This window comes from Gymnodraco acuticeps, unplaced genomic scaffold (assembly GCF_902827175.1).
Source record: "Gymnodraco acuticeps unplaced genomic scaffold, fGymAcu1.1, whole genome shotgun sequence".
Taxonomy (NCBI): domain Eukaryota; kingdom Metazoa; phylum Chordata; class Actinopteri; order Perciformes; family Bathydraconidae; genus Gymnodraco; species Gymnodraco acuticeps.
In genome coordinates this window covers 571,282-588,720 of record NW_022990502.1, presented here as the reverse complement: position 1 = coordinate 588,720, position 17,439 = coordinate 571,282, and the positions used below count along the sequence as shown (strand labels likewise).

Genomic DNA, 17,439 nt, shown 5'->3' with positions numbered 1-17,439 from the left:
GACTGTTATTCTTGTAGTTTTCATTGGGAACCTAATGTTGGATGTTGGTGTGGCACTTAAAATGCTTTGCTCATTGGTGCAGCTGCAGAACCCAGCTGGATGTTCCTGAATATTTTGTTTTGTCTAAATATTTACAGTTCATTGATAAAGAGGCAATGTTTACTATGGCACCATTGCACCTCTATCACATTTCCTGCTGAAGTAAGGCTGCCCAGGGGGTCACATAACCCCCCTCTCTGGAATGTTCTCATGTTATTCAGATGGATAATCCCACTGCAGGCAACAGACCTGCCAGGCTAAACTGCTAATGCAAACAGAAAGTCTTCTCTAACACAAAGGAACAATTTAAACAGAAAATATCTGAAACAGGGATGACACCTTTTTCTGTATATATATATATACTTTTATTGCAAAAACTGGACATTTGTAACAGTGTAAAGCCATTCAAGTTTGAAACTGTCAAATCATTTGCAGAAAAATTGTTTTATAGATAAGTCTTAAATTGGTCACAATTTGGTTTGTTTACCAGTTTAGATGAGTGCATCCAGAGAGGATCAATAACCTTATAATAGCATTTCAGCCTCTTGGTCAAATATAAATATTGTAGAACTTTTGTTTGAAAGCAGTGCAAAGGATGTACGAGAAACGTCCTTGGAGTTGACACATAAAAAAGCAGTGTGCTTTACAAACTTTTTGGATCACACCGCACAGCTCTACAAAAGTAAGATTATTGTACAGCTTTTACAAAAAAATATTAAGAGTGAGACAATTTTTGTGCTGGCACAATACCAATGCATTTACATTTTATGCAATAATCATGATGATCCTATTGAATTAAGTTTTCAGTGCGTAGTGTGCTGCCAATGCAAACTAAAATGGGACATATAGTGATATGAAATACTCATCAAGATAAAAAGATATCTGGTGTGCAAAAGGCTTTGCTAACCAAACACAGGATGAAAGGTTTAAACACATCTCTTTAGCCGTGTGTTGTGGAATGCTGTCGGCCTGTGATGTGAAGGAATGCTCTAGTGCAGGGATTTTCAAAGTGTGGGAAGGTGAGCCTCCCCTCAGAGAACATAAGAACAGCCGCGCCCCCCCTCCCAATTATTATTGCTGTTATTATTATTGTTGCTACAATGCAGGGGTATTCAATTGCATTTCAAAGAGGTCCAGTAAGAGAAAATGTCATTAAATGCTCTGTTTTCGCTGTCTACCTTCCGCCATTTGAAATTACTGTTTTACTTTTTTTGTTTGTTTACCCTCCCTCCCAAATGTAAAGCGTCTTTGGGTTCAAGAAAAGCGCTAGAGAAATATAATTTATTATTATTATTACTTTTTCTCTCCTCTTGTCTTGTCTGTCTCTGTGTGTGTGTGTTTGAATCTATTGTGCTGACTCACTGACTGCACCGATTTGATTGGCTGAGTAGCGTCACCTCCTTAAAACATTAAACAATAACTTTTTTATCTTTATGTTTTAAACATATTGTATAAAACTCCCCCACTACTTGGACTATTCCTTGCACCCCTCTAGAATAAGCCCGAATACCATATTGCATCAGTAACGTGCACTTGTTGTTATAACAAGATCGCAAGGACACTGGTAGCGATCGGACAATTGAGTGTTGTTCAGTTTGTGTGTTGTGGAACATGCGTGTGCGTGCATGAAAATATACCACACACGCAATTACAATTGCATGTTCAATTCACTACCCTGGAAGTTAATAAAGTTGGAACAGCCTGTGGACAGCCGTTCTTCCTTGCATGTCAGTCGCCGACACCTTCTTACAGAGGACAGGCAAATCTAGCTGCAGCACGACCCGTATATTTTTGCACGCCGTGTTCTCAACACATATTTTTTTAACATTTTTAACATTTTCAACATCATAGATACATCCTTATATGCTCCCGGCAACACACTGAACGTCAACTTTGCCTCCTTATTACACTCACCCCTACTTTAGTGGGAACTATGAGTCTGCGTCTTTGATGCACACAGGGATAAACGCAGATCATCCTCTGGCTGCAGCCTTGACCGGCACTTGCTTTTGATCAAAGTCAATGCGGAAAACCCTCACTCACACAGGTAGGTGGAGGTGAAGGGAATGAGCACTTGTACAGCCTTTTTGGCGAGGTGGGGGAACTCGGTCTCCACAGACAGCCAAAAGTGGGCAAGTGTCACTTTACTCGTCTTTTTCTCGTTATTTTTTGTCTCACGCTGCGCCTTCCATGAAGCTCTCTGGGGCCCCCCAGGGGAGGCGCGCCTCACACTTTGAAAACCGCTGCTCTAGTGCGAAATAAAACATATAGACAAAAAATACACACACCGTTAAGCTTTACTTTATATGGTTACAATTCATCTCTTATCTTGTCACCCTTTGGCCGGACCATCCTGCCGAGGAAGAGGATTGACTTGGTGCTCTTGTCCTTCACGAGGAAGATGAAAGGGTGGTCTGCATAGAACAGTTTGGGGTCTTTCAGCTTGTCTGTGCCGAAGATGCTCGTGTCCATTTCGTTTCCATCAGTGTCCCATTCCAGGGCTGAGGCGTGGAGCACACTGGACAAGTAGAGGTCCTTCTTCCCAGACATGTTGGAAAAGTCAGCTTTGGATTTGTTTACAGCATCTGTCAGGCCCAACTCCCCGAGGTGTTTCTATGAATGGGAGCAGGAAGTTAGTGTGTAATTCAAATTGTATAAAACAGCAATTAAATCAGAAGTCAAGAGATGTGGTCATCTTTAGTGTCTTACCTGCAGGTTGTGACTGACTTCCATGCTGACTTTGGGCAGAGACACAGCTACTGCTGTCTGCTTCAGCGCGCCCATCCACTTATCCAGCTGCTTCTGGGTCAGCAGCTTCTCCAGCCTTTCCAGAGATTCCACATGGTGGGGCATAAAGAACACCACAGTGGACTTCTTATGAGCCAGAGGTATGCTCAGGATGGATAACTTATTAGTTTTGTCGTCAAGGAAGCCATAGAGACCTGTGGAAATAAATGACATGTATTACACATAATTCTTTTTCTGGTCATAAGATGTTTCTGTTTCTTTTAGCTACTCTTATTTGTTTCTGTGTACTGACTAAAAGTAAAGTGGCTTGTCACATGGGAATAGCTTGCCCACATTAAAAGTAATTCCACCTTAAGCTTGAGCCGTTGTCGCTGCTAGCTCGGGGGCTAACAGAGCACCCTCACTTTAAATCAGCAGGTGGAAGAGTTGTATCATTTGTTCACAGACAATAAGCTACACACACTGCACTGCCACATCACTGCTGACTTATTTTAACTGAATTAAAATGCCTTTAAGTTGTTTTTGTTTTTATTGTGTTTCTCCTAACTTCAAAAAAGAAATTGACTTAAAGATTGTAAGCGAGGGCAGCTAGCCTGGCTCTGTCCAAATTACAATTTGCATCCACCAACAGCTCTTTTGCTGATTAATTAACACTCTATATATTGTTTGTTTGATCCATACAAAACCTAAATAAAGAAATTATCATATGACTTCATTAGTTACTAGTCAGGTAGACATTACCCCGCTATATCTTTACATATTAAATAGTTTTTAGCTGCTCTGTATGTTGTATTGAGAACCTTTGAGAATATTTCCCTAAAAGATTTTAATGAATTTTGTTTCTGAATATATACTTGGACTGTCCCAACCTACCGGTACGGTGCATCATCTGTAATGAAACAGTGTAGCCACGGGATACCACAAATCCACGGTTGTCCACCATTTTATGATGGAATTGCTCGTTCCAATGAGCTGTGAGGAATACAAATCAGTTAGTTTTAAGAGCATTTAAAAGGAATTATATTGCAAATCTGCAGGTTTAATACTCACGTTTGAAAAACATAGCATTGATGATCATCGCCCCATCAGCCTTCTCCACATCCTTGGTAACTTCGGACAGTTTGCCGTCAGTAGACTTGGACGCCCACTCGTTGATGGAGTTCACGGCGCTCTTCTTATCTCTGAAGTTTATCTTGGAGTGATCACAGTTATAGTGCTTCTGGCTGCTCTTGACAAACTCATCCACAAAGGTGACGGAGCTGGGTCCATAGAGACGGTTGCTGATCTTCCAGGTGACATTGCGGGTTTTTGGGTCGCTCACCTCAGACAGGAGCTCAGCCAAACCAGAGTGTAGTTGATCATCTTTGACTTTAGCCGCATTCAGAATGTTTTTCACCTGAGAGGCAGTGGAGGCTTTGCCCCCAAGAGCAACCAGACCCAGAGAGGAGGCCACCACTACAGGGGAGATCAGGATGTTTTCTACGTCCTTTTCCTTAGCCATTTTTTGGTAGAGACTGAAGGCAAACTTTGCACTGTTGTCAGCCAGGATGGTGGCATGTTTGCTCAGGACTTTCTTTGGTGAAGCCGAGGTAGCAGCTGAAGCAGAAGTAGACAGGAGGACCAGGGCCATCAGGCTTTGCACCCACATGTTGGAATGCTAATCAAAGAAAAAGAAAGATATAAAGCAAATCGTATTAATGTACTGATTTAAGCGAGCCAAACTCTTATCTTGGCTAATTTGTTCTGTTTTAGTTTCGCATATCTTAACTTATTAGAAACACTTTTTGCCACTTAGTCTACAAATGACTTATGACAGCAACTACAGTGAAAGGTGGGGTAGGTAATTTTGGAGAAACCAGCTCGAGTGTGCTAGAATTTGAAAATACACAGCCTTGCAGAGCCCCTCCTCCAACACACACGAACGCGCACATGACCAATGAGGGGCACGAGATAAGCTTGTGCACAGATGGAAGGCTGACAGGCAGGTAGGCCATCCAGTTATTTTAGCCGGGCCGGCTCAGATGATTGGTCGTGCTTTTTACAGCGCTACGGCTTCCACAGATGAACATTTTTTTATGGATTTTTTTGTCAGATATTCATTGCTATCAGGATGTTAAGAGCATTCCATGGAATATAACAAAAAGTGTATCTCGAGCCGGTTTCTCAAACTTACCTACCCCACCTTTAAGCCTTGACATTCAAAAACGTCTCTCCCAAATAAACCTTGAGGCTAGACCTATGGGCTAGACCTACACCACAGACACGTAGGCAGCTACAGGATGTCAAGAAGAAACAAATGCGGCCAGCTACGAATTCTTCATGTCAACACACACGATTTAAGTTTTCTAAAATAATCTCTAGAGGAAAGAGTCTGGTTGATGCTGATCAGTTTCCCATGACGTGGAAAAAGTGATCACATGCTGACACACACTCAACCAATGCCAGGGTTAGAGTTAGAGATGGGCTTACTTCAATGTGCATTAAAGAGATCAATGGCAAACTGCTACGTTTTAGAGTTTATTGTCTGTATAACTCAATTAACAGCAACCTTTCCAGTTATTTGAAATGATTAGTGTTGGAAGATACATTTTTTATTGTGCTGCAACTTGAAAACAGAAAGATCAAGGATGAATAGATTCATCAACTGCTGATGATATGATCTGAATAGCATGTTAAGGTAACACTGCATGTGATAATCATACTATGTTTCTTTTAATGAAAATCCATTTGGTTTTTATGTTATTTTCTACATGTTCTACAGCCACCTCCTAATTCTCTGAACTCACGTGCATGTCTACTTGCAAGCAACATACTTTCACGTTTTGTAATTTTTTTTAAACAACTTGCAAGAATCACACAGTTTAGGACTACAATGGAATATTTGACTCCTTATCCCAGATCTGAGTTTGTGGCCTCTTCTCACATGCCTGGGCATTTCCCACAAGTTGAACACTACACTGCATACTTTCCCTCCCCCCCTTACTTCCAGAACTTTTATCTTACCTTATTGGGCTCTTTCAACAGTTCAGTAGGTTGTCCTGAAGCTTCTGCAAAAAGATCCCCTGATCTGCTGTATGTGAGGATAATGTAAATGGCAGTCAAACATAGAATTGTATGAGACAATTGCAGGAATTGCTCTGCCTGGTTCACAGAGCATTAAAATCTCTGCTCAGGAATCTTCCTCCGCCCATAGTGAGGGGCAGTGGGAGAAGAATCTGCAACCCCCAGGTCCTAAAGCCTGAAGTTGTTGAAGCAAACCACCCCTCTGTGACCTATACTAAAGTTACCCTGTATTACTCATTGATTATGGTTGCACCCAAATATTAGTGTTCTTGTTAGGATCTTAAACACTTTCATTAATGTTTACTCATCCAATTAATAAAGTTGTGTTTGTTATACACAAAGTAAATATGGTAGAACTATCTTTTTTGTATTGACATCAAATATAGCTTAACAATAGTAGTATATTGGTGTGAAAATTACAATGCATACTTCTATCCTATTGTTTTAGTGACGGCTTCATTTCTGAACTCATGTAATTGCCAAAATACAAACTTGTTGGGTCATGAAGAAAATGTTGACACTTACAGTGAGAGTTAAGGACCTTTGTTGTTGTCAAAGTGCTTTTACAGCCATTTCCTCCCCCCCCCCCCCCCCCCACTCGTAATTGTCCCTCTCCGACTCTGCCACCAGGTCTATACATTTGACCAATCCCACACTTGAGTATGCACTGCTAAAGTAATGTGTTCGACTGTGGTGTTGATCCATGAGTGAATGGGTCAGAAACTGTGTCTAAAGTGAATTAACCAAACCAAACCTTCATATTTAGAAAGGTGAGTCACTTAATATCTTACTGTAATGTTTCAACGCCTGCCAATCAATTATTATGTCTAAGAACAACTATTTCCAGTTAATCTAGTCCCGAAAAACCCTCTACTTAACCATAAACTAGGAACTTTTATTAATAAAGAAATTGATAACTATAAAACACAATTATTATATCAGTAGCTGGTCAATTATTTCAGATAATATAAGTTGGCAATAATATCAGTACAGTTTTGGCTTTCTTAATTATTGTGAGGTCACGTGTATGATAATAGAGCCCATAAGAAGATGGTCAGTGTGCACGTGCCTCTATCTGTGTATTCAATACATATATCCAGTTTTGAATACAAATGTTTTGATTTAATCCATTATACATCAGTACTGCCTGATATAGATGTGGGAAGGGATTTGGCAACGGAACACCATGGTTGCATTCTTTCCCATGAATGCTTCCTGCTCTTCTTCCTGGTGTTATTAGATGTTATGCTTATCCTCCCCCTGCTTGGGGATATGATGTGTGTGTGTGTGTGTGTGTGTGTGTGTGGTGTGTGTGTGTGTGTGTGTGTGTGTGTGTGTGTGTGTGTGTGTGTGTGTGTGTGTGTGTGTGTGTGTGTGTGTGTGTGTGTGTGTGTGTGTGTGTGTGTGTGTGTGTTTCAAAGAGGATCAGGCAGCAGGAAGATCCAGAAGAAGTGGATGCATGTCCCCTCTAACACCTGTTAAATCAAGTCTATTTTAATTTTATATTCCAACTTCACAGATTACAAATTTGCTCCAAGGGGGTTTAGCAATCTGTACAGAATATGACACCTGCTGTTCCCAAAAAAGCATATTTAATTGCATTGAATTACAAGAGAGAGGACCTGCTATCCTCTTCCTGAACTCCCTTTTAGAGACTATTTTGGTAAAAAATACAAACACAAGTTGCACAGCTTCTACAGCTCTGTACATCATTACTGGTAGGGTAATGGTTCACAGAGGCTTCACTCCACTATTAGATTACAGTAATCCTACAATGTCTGATTTATTGTCGCTTTGGATTAAAGCGTCAGCTAAATTATATGTTAGTGTAAAAGTGGGGACACACTAACTGTGAGGCCTCAGACCCCAACAAACTGCACAAAAGCACATATTCATATGTACAAATGTTACAAAACATCATAAAACTAAAACACACTGAAAGCAAAGAAAGAAAGAAAAAGCCAGGACCCAGCTGTCTGAAAAATAGAAGAATATTCTGACCAATTCGGAAGTGGTAACTAAACAAAACACAAGATTATATATTCCGATCATACATTACTTTCAGCTATACTCTAACTTTTGATTTTGGCACTTTTACTGAAAAGCAATTATGTTTTAATAAAAAAAAGGGTACATTTTATAAAATGACCTAAATAATGATTGTGTAATATGTATAAACAGGAACATTTAAGTAACCCGTTTGCAATATTAAAGATAGTTAAGTTTAGCACTTATTATTTCCTTGAGTCATGTGTAATTGACAATTACAAAAAAACTACAATACCCAGATTGCTGAAACTAATTAATTTCACATTATTTCCGTGATCACAAGTGGCGCCCTCTGCTGGATATAACTGATAAATACTGACATTCAGTTTAGAGTGTGAGTTCCCTTTATGACCACTAGAGGTCCACATAGAGCTAACATTAAAACACTATTTTACTATTGTTGCTTTTGTGCAACTGAGAGGTTCCTGGTTCTGTAACTGCCACCTTTATCTTCATACTTTACTCGTACTTTTACAAAACAACAAGACATTATTTCACTTCAGTGGTCATTTGAATTAAATCACACTTTTATACATCGGAAGCACTTCTGGCATGTATTTGGTACTGCTAGAATTCCTCTCCTGACATGTTTCCACATGTCCACTGCTGAAGTTTGTCTTTTGACTGCAGCTGCTGCTAAATTGTTTGGGATTAAAGGGATGTGACGTAATTATCCCAGGCCAAGGGTTAATCTCTGATTGCTGGGCCTGGAATAGATCTGTTAGAAGACGTTACTCGTTGCTCTACATCTTCTCCCTACAGGTGTTGGTAATATGCCTCCTGTGTCGTGTTAAGTGAGCTACAAACACAACAAAACAACATCTCAATAGTTTAGTGACACCAAAAGGAGAGCCGTGTAGATCACTGCATGTTCTTATCCAATTAGGACTTAGAACACTGAGACTTGATGTTGAGAGTATTTTCTGATCACCAATAGGCTCATGGAACGTTTTGACTCCATGAAGCCCGTCCACTCTTTCACTAATGCAGTTCTGCTTGGTAGATTCCAGGAAACGCTAACATTTCCTCAAGATGCCTGGTGAGGTTGAGTACATTATTCAATGTTATCCCCCATTGATTTCTCCCCGGCATGTCCTGACACTTTGAACTGCTAACATACTTAGTTTAACGGTACGTCCACACAGCAGCTTTAAACAAATCTTCCAACGCTTCCAACGCTTCTCTGCCCATTGACTTTGAATGGGGATGACGTCACTTTGCCTCGCTTTTCGCCGAACTGCATTGTGGGGGAGCGAAGCGAAGATTTCCAGGATTTTCAGGATTCAAAAGTTGAGCAATGTTCAACTTTTGAAGCTGAGCTGGAAGCGTCAGCCAATCAAATCCTGTGTATGCAAATCTGACAGTACAAGCGCTAGCCAATCAAACCACGTGCAAGCTGGGAGAGCTAGACCGCAGTTCATTTCCTCATATTCCAAACGAGAAATTACGGTAGCAAATCACCCGGTTCTTTACGACCAGACTATTTACCAGGATACAAACCGGAGGAACCAGGCATGGAGGGAGGTGGCAGAGACAGTGGGTGAAACTGGTAGGTTTTCGCCTGTTTGGGGAGTTTATATATATATATATATTGCTCGCATAAAATCCCCGGGGTTTTTTGCTTTGTATGTCGGGGGCGGGAGATTCATGTGATTGGTTGTTGGTCGCGTTGCTCGCAAAAAATCCCCAAGTTTTCAGACACGCCCAGCTCCAAGATTTTCAAGATTTGTTTAAAGCTGCTGTGGACGTACCGTAACTCTCTCAAAACACCTCTCACCTGCAGCGTGTGAGAAATATCAGGTCAAAAATGTAATAAACAAGGTCGGAGACCGCCAACAGAAAGAGGTGCACATTTTGTTACGTTGTCTCAAACTAGTAGGTCTTATTTGTTTATTAAAGCTTTGACGGCAAATGAAGTAGCGTTGAAAAGAAATGTGCTGTGAACAATTCACTTTTCAGAGTACTATTGCTATGTTTTGCATTTGAAATAAATCAATATTGAATTGATTAACTTTTACAGCTGAATACAATTATACAAAAATAAATAATAAAGTACACTTTAGAAAGGATGTATTCTATGCATTCAAAGTTATGGTGTCAGTAATAATTAGTAACACATTTATTTATTCTTTATCAATCTTTTAAAAAGGCATTCATGGGAACAAATGGCAGATCGGTGAAGCAATGGAGATGTGTATGCATGCTAATAGTTTTAAAGGTGGGGTAGGTCATTTTGGAGAAACCAGCTCGAGTGCGCTAGAATTTGAAAATACACAACCGGAACAAATCTGCCACTTCCTTACAGAGCCCCTCCTCCAACACACACGAACGCGCACATGACCAATGAGGGCACGACATAAGTTTGTGCACAGATGGAAGGCTGACAGGCAGGTAGGCCATCCAGTTACTTTAGCCGGGCCGGTTCAGATGATTGGTCGTGCTTTTTACCGTACTACGGCTTCCACAGATGACATTTTTTAATGGAATTCTTGTCAAAGCACTTAAGATATTCATTCCTATCGGGATGTTAAGAGCATCCCATGGAATATAACAAAAATTGTATCTCGAGCCGGTTTCTCAAACTTACCTACCCCACCTTTAAGTCCAGGGGCCTCATTTATAAAGCCTTGCGTAGGATTGGCGTGGGAAGGTTGCTTACGTAGGACAATGCAAATAAATACGCACCGACACTTTCCGATTCATAAAAGACTGCGTACGGCACATCCTACGCCGGTTTCCCTTTATAAATCAAAATCAACTCGAGATGCGGCGCAGCTTTTGCGGGCTTCACGACGTAACGCCCATATTTGCCTATAAATAGTCAAAGAAACGCCCCGTATTAATATTCATTCTGACTGACTTTATGAAGAAGATCGCAGGAAATGACGACAGAACAGCTAAAAAAAAACATCTCACACCGTGTCAGATTCTGGTTATTTTGGGGAGGTGGAGATAAATCATATTGTTTGGTGGATGCCGTTTGAACCAGAGTCGTAGCATGGAGGTCGGATCGTCACCAAAATAAATAAATAAGTGGTCCGAAAAAGGTTCATGACAAAAGAAATACACATAGCCTTCCTCAGGCAGTGTGTTTGTACCGGGGACAGGAGACACCCCCTTGATGAGAGACTGTAAGAAATGATCGGGGAATCCCTCCGGAGTGGAGTCATGACGACTGGATCTGAATTATGTTTTTGTATTTGGTGGTTTGTGTTCCAGCTGTCGATCAGCAACTATATATCCATAATCCACCAGTTAAAGGAAATATAACTAATGTGTTGTGTTATATTTGCTGTACAATTTACCACATATGGTGTTCTTAGTTTCCATACCTCCTGTGTTTTACGAGCGACTTATCAAGTAGGCTATTGGCGAACGGTATAAAACACGATTAAACATGATAGTATAAAACCATGCTCGTATCTATACAACGTATATAAATGCAAAAGGGCGTCAGTTTAAAGTAATTCTGTCCTTCTGTTTACCGCATCATTTATGAGAATACATTTCTTAACAAGAGAACATAATCGAGGGGTGATCAATAACATTTGCGTATATTTCTCTCCATTCTTCCTTCTGCCAACGGTGTCGCAGTTTCTCGTCTCTCCCGTGTTTGTGCTTAGTGCGTACGCATGGGTCAGAGTTTGCGTGGAAGACCGCACATTTTCCCGTCAAGTTAGTGTTTTATAAATCGCAAACATTGCGTAGAAACTGGCGTATACACCATTTTTTGAGCGTATATCCCTTTATAAATGAGGCTCCTGATCCTAAAGTATATTTTGATGCCTAGACTTTGGTACTTTTACCCAAGAAACAATTTTACTTTATAGTTGTATAATCTTAAATCTGGTTTTTAATGTGTGATTGTTTTTGTATTATTTGACTTTAACTTTGACTATATATTTATTTGTTGTTCCTTTCTTTTCTTTTCACTATATCTGTAAAGCGTCTTTGAGCACCTGTAAAAGCGCTAACAAAATAAATGTATTATTATTATTATTGTAACAGATTATGTATACACTTATTTACTCAAGTATATGATCTGAGTAACTTCCTCATAATCAGAATGATAAATCCTTTATTAAACCCTAGATTAATAAAATAGAAATCAATCTCTTGAAGAGAGGGGTTTTAGGTTGCCATAAGGCTGTTGACGTTCTTATGTATCCATTGGTTGGTTTTGTGGCACATTTGTAACGCTGTGCCAACTTGGGCAAGCACGCAGGCAAACTTGAGCGCACACAGGGTGAGAGGTGGAGTGAGGTTGAGCGATGGAGAGAAAGGGAGAGAGAGATAGATTGAGCGAGGCAGAGAGCCTGTGCAGCGGTCTGCTTGCGCACAGAGCAGGAATTTGTGAGAGAGCCGGCTTGAGAGTAAATTTCTCTTCAAAATATAATTGATTGCCAGCTGACTTGCTTACTCATTGGTAACGTAGGCCTAACTGATTTATTCTAATGTGCCTGCATCTGGCGCTGAGTTGCCATATTCCTTTCGTGAACCACTAGCAAGAGTAAACTAACTGACAGGCTGCTGTGCCGCATCTCACTCAAAAACCCACACGACTCAACCCAGCAAAAAACCAGTCTTGCGCGCAGCCTTTCATTCAGAATTTCCTAGCAAAATAAAAAAATTATATTAAACTAATACAAAAATAAATATTAGGACAAAGCCCTACAAATAACAACAATAAACATAATAATAAAACAATACAAATGTGGTATTCAGCCCTGATTAAAACAGCGGGCCCAAATCCTGGATGGGCGGGCCCAAATCCTGGATGGGCGGGCCCGGCCCCATGGGACCCGCCCATGACGCCGGGTTTCTTCACATCAAGTGTAAAAAAAATAAATAAAAAAAAACACCCCAGCATTTGATGCAGACAAGATGGCAGGCGAAAACCTTTTAAAATGCGTGTTTCCTGAATGAAGATCAGATCGATCAGGATAAACCAACCTGTAGCTGCTCCGTCCACACTCACAACAATGGCATACAGACATACATAAAGCAGCGACTGTATTCACCATGACATAGACAGTCTGTGGTTTGTTCATGTTTAACTTTTGTCCTGTTTCTGAACAGATAGGAGCTGTGAGCTCTGTGTGCTAACAGCTAACGGCTGATGTTTCGGGGCCAGAGATGGGGTCGTTACTAAAAAAAAAGTAATATATTACACTACTTCGTTACTCTCTACATAAAGTAACTCGTTACTTTACTCGCTACTTTACTCGCTACTTTACTCGCAGGGCCGGCCCGCCCCTCCCTGCAGGCAGATCACGCAGACTGCTAAAGTTTAAAATGTTCTCTTTAGTTCAGTTTCCATTGTCGCATAAGACGACTGATCCAGATAGCTCCTGAATGTTTTCCTATCTGACCATGGCTGTCCTCTGTCTCCTGCTATCTGTATATTTTGCGCAGTCTATCTCTGCTCACGCTGTTGCGTCGGCGTGTTCTCCTGCGTGTTGGCCATGTGTTGCACTGGAACACACCGCCAAGACTTCAGCCGAGCACGTACGAACTGCGCATGCGTGAGTGGCAATAACTCTCCTTACCAGCAGGCGGCGGTAGTGTGTATTCGTCATTCAAAACAGGCAACAACCGGAAAACAGAGAAGAAGAACAGACTACGTGATATAAACAAACAACAAATAGCTGTGCCTTAGCTTCACCTTAGCATGTGTTCTTTGCAGGTGTTTGTTGAGGTTTGATTATGACTGATTTTAGAAAGTAACGAAGTAACGCGTGTCGGGGCAATGTTAGTAACTGTAGTGTGATTACTGAATTATAAAAGTAGCGCGTTACACTACTCCGTTACCAGTAATATTATTACAGTAACGCATTACTTTGTAACGCGTAACACCCAACTCTGTTCGGGGCATGTTGCGCTGTCGGGTGCAGAGGGAGCAGATCAATCACAAAGCGTCATTTCTTGACTGGCAGCAAAAAGAACCAATCACAGCAGTGCTTCTCTGGCTGGCTCTGTCCAATCACAAACAAGAAGTGTTCTCCTAAAAGGAATACCCTTTCCGTATAAATTGAAATGCTGCGGTGTTTCCTGAAATGCTGTTTTGACTTGCACTTCAGGGCCACCGTACTATTGAGACCTGAACAAAAGAGTTGTTTGTTAGTTTTGAGATTAAAGTCAGAATTATAACTTTAATCTCAGAACTAAAAACAAATCACATTTGTTCAAAACTCTATATTTGTTTCTTATACTGTATGTTGCCCTATAGTAATTTAACACATTTAAATCATTGTCTTGAAGATACAGTAAAAAGCATTTCGTGGCATCAGAAGTGAACCTCCCTCCTCCAGTAGCAGTCAGGTGCGTTCCCCTGGTCACTGATATGATGCACACTGTAAAAAGTGTCCTCCTCTGAGCCCTGTGCTCGGTGTTAATCTGAATAGATGCAGTATTATTTGCAGTGTGCCGCACAGCTCCACCCACAGAGTGTTAGAGGATTACAGCTCTGTTGCAGTGTGAAATTGAGGTGTGTGTTTGTGTGAGTGTGTGCGTGTGTTTTTGTGTGTGTCTCTGTCCAAGGACAAACTATGGGAGAGTTTTGAAGTCCTGCAGCTTCTCGATGTGCGCCGCCGACCTGCCTCATGCGGCCGCAGGAAGTCTCTCTGAAGACCTGCATGCGTCCTTAAAGTCCAACTGTGAGGGAGACATGATGTCCACCATGGAGATAACTGAGTAACCCAGAGCTCCAACTCTGTCCGGGATAAAAGGCTGTCGTGGAGGTAAAGCAGGCTGCGTGTTGTGCGCACTTTATCGGATTATCTCCATTTAAATTGTAATCTGAGCGGCTGTCACTGACCAGTGCTCTGTGCTCACTGGTGTTAAAGCTTTTATTATCTTTTCAATCTGTTGCATATTTGTCATTTACAGTGAGGACTATTGGGACGGGTCCCAAACCCTTTTGTGATTTCGTCCCTATTACTTTTTAACAGTATAATATTGTAAACACGTAAAAAAAACTTGCACCAAGAAATGATAATTAACAAATGACAAATACTTTTAGAAAGGTTTGTTTACATAGTATGAAAACACAAAATACAATGTTAATATATATAGAATGAATTAATGTTCAACGTCATCAACTAAACAGAATATCCTACCCTATTTTACTCACCATAAAATGACCAAAATCATGCATGCTGGGATTGGTCACTTTGAAAATGTCTTGACAAAGTTCCTTGTTTTTTTCTCCCAATCTTAGTCAAATTGATCCCTAACATTGCATTGCCTAACATTGTATATTGAAGACTATTTCTAAATCATCACCTATATCCCACTACTTTTTAACACAAAGTGATGCCCTTGATCAAATGTGAAACCCTCTGTGCTCTTATTGGCAATTTCAGCAGCATTAGGGTCATCTTATTATTATTCATTATGATAGATATTACAGGGACCAAACTGATCATCATTAGTCCCCATGTGTTCTCCTGTAGTATTAACAGTTTACTTAATACAGTGTAGGTTACCCTGGGAAAATAAGCAATGTCAATGTTTGGAAGTACACAACAGTAAGAAATGGTTTCATTAATTCACTTTGGGCCGGATTGTTTTCATCAGTAGTTGAAGAAGTAGTCATTTCCTCTACTTGAGTAAAAGTACCAATATATCAATGTCAAATTACAGTATTCAAAATGTACTGTCAGAATAATTTACTTGAAGTAGCACAAGTACAAGTACTCCTCCTGCTGTAGAAGTCCTCCATTTGAGAAAATATTATGGAATGACATTGATTGTTGACATTGCAGTATCAAGTAAAGGTTTGCTTTTGTAACATTTTATATGATACTCAACGGTTTCATATCTACTGTAGGACTTTCTTTCTAACTTTTTTGTAATATGTCTGAATTTTTTACCGTTTTGTAACAGTTATTCTACCGGTTTAAGTCTTTAGAGATGTATAATGTTAAAAGTCTGTCCTGTATTTTTTATTTAACAAAGCAAAATCTTATTCTGAAAAGTAACTTAAGCTGTCTGATAACTGAAGTCCAGTAAATGCATTATTACTCTTTGAAATGTAGGGGTGTAGAAGTAGTATGTAAGTGTAGAAGTATCATAAAGTGATCATACTTAAGTACCAGTACGTCAATAATTGTACTTAAGTACAGTACCTGAGTAAATGTACTTAGTTGCTTTCCATTACTGGTTTGCATCCGACTCCATGTCCCATCATGTATGCATCTTATGGCATGGTAAACACTGAACATATGATGTAATCCATTTGCTCTGCAAATATCCAGTTGTCAAGTATTTGATAAGCCAATGAACCAAGCTTTAATGTGTGTGTCTTCATGTGCTTTTACATGTGGTTAGTAGAAGACATATTTGACTTCCAATAGAGGGGTACAGTGATGACGTACTGTATATTTGTAGGTAAACGTGACGTGACAACGCGACAAAAAGCAATGGGATTTTTACCTTGGATTTTGATAGGAAAATAGGACCTTTGCCAAACACATGTTTGTGATACTTGCACATTTTGCTAAGCAAGACAATCTATATTAACACCATCTGTTGGTTTTTGAAGCGTAAATAAAATTGTCAGAAGTAAATAGCTCACATTAGCATATAAACAAAGTAGTCCCATGACTGCGCGTCACCACTGTTTATATTGTTGATGACATTTAGTGTTCTCATTTAGTCACTTGTTACCAACTGCTGTTTTTAAGACACATAGAAACGTTGTACATTCAGCAGAGAGATATTTATTGATGTTGACATCTCGTTAAGATTGACCATACTTCTTATTCCAGGCATCTAGCTTAAAACCTTGACTTTGAGACGAGGGAACCGGAAGTGGTAAAAAGATAACTAATTCCTGGGGTTTTAGGACTCATTCCTGCATCAATATTTAGGCATCCCGCTCAGTGGTTGGCTCCCTGCGGGCCACCTGCTGCATCCGTTAGAATGAACCATCTTTAATAAGTCTGAGGTTTCCACAGAACTGGCTGTTGACGTGCAGGGCAGCTTGTGACGAGTAGATGGACGCAGGTTAGCACAGGGTTCTGGCCCTCATACGCCACATGATTAATCAGCGAGTGGCACTAATGGAATCTCTATTTTTGGCTTAATCCACAGAAAGATTAAGGATACTTTTAATGCATGGATATATACATTTCATGAAGGAGTGAAAGATGGGAGCCTGTAATGAGGCGACAGTGACTGAGATAAAAGCCTAATAATGGACTAGTTTCTCAGAGGCTCTGTGGCAATTGGTTGGCTGAGACTCGGTGGATTATTGTATTATCATTCAATGAGAACATACATCTTACTTAATGACAGCTATGACACAGTAAGGTTCCTCAGCCTTGGAGGCGTGCTGACACTCACCAGGGAACTTCTGGAAGCTGGCAGGGAGGAAAGGAGAGTAGTAAAATCCTCTCAGGTTCATGAGAGGGAACTGAGGCCTGTACTACGAAGCAGGATTTTTGCTTAGCGGGCTAACTTCAGGGAAAACTCGGGGTGTCCGGTCCTACGACGCTGGTTCCCTTTTTAGCGGGCTAGATCTCCATGGTAACTTAT

The 17,439-nt window shown here is 40.4% G+C and overlaps 2 protein-coding genes across 7 annotated transcripts in view; one reads left to right on the top strand and one right to left on the bottom strand.

Annotated features, from left to right (window-relative positions):
* Nucleotides 1-379: 379 nt before the first annotated feature.
* Nucleotides 380-5,969, bottom strand: serpinh1a (serpin peptidase inhibitor, clade H (heat shock protein 47), member 1a). Its single transcript, XM_034226764.1, has 5 exons — nucleotides 5,791-5,969; nucleotides 3,838-4,444; nucleotides 3,661-3,759; nucleotides 2,749-2,981; nucleotides 380-2,652 (listed from the first exon to the last, which is right to left on the bottom strand). The coding sequence occupies exons 2-5, from the start codon at nucleotides 4,433-4,435 to the stop codon at nucleotides 2,350-2,352; spliced, it is 1,233 nt and encodes a 410-aa protein (XP_034082655.1). The 5' UTR covers nucleotides 4,436-4,444; nucleotides 5,791-5,969; the 3' UTR covers nucleotides 380-2,349.
* Nucleotides 5,970-14,220: 8,251 nt separating this feature from the next.
* The window catches only part of gdpd5a (glycerophosphodiester phosphodiesterase domain containing 5a), a 30,539-nt gene continuing 27,320 nt past the window's right edge, over nucleotides 14,221-17,439 (top strand). For 2 of the 6 annotated variants that reach the window (XM_034226773.1, XM_034226777.1), the window contains exon 1: nucleotides 14,221-14,639. The gene's annotated coding sequence lies outside the window, so the exon portion shown is untranslated. The remainder of the gene's footprint in view (nucleotides 14,640-17,439) is intronic. The other 4 variants (XM_034226775.1, XM_034226774.1, XM_034226772.1 and 1 more) reach the window with 3 other exon arrangements.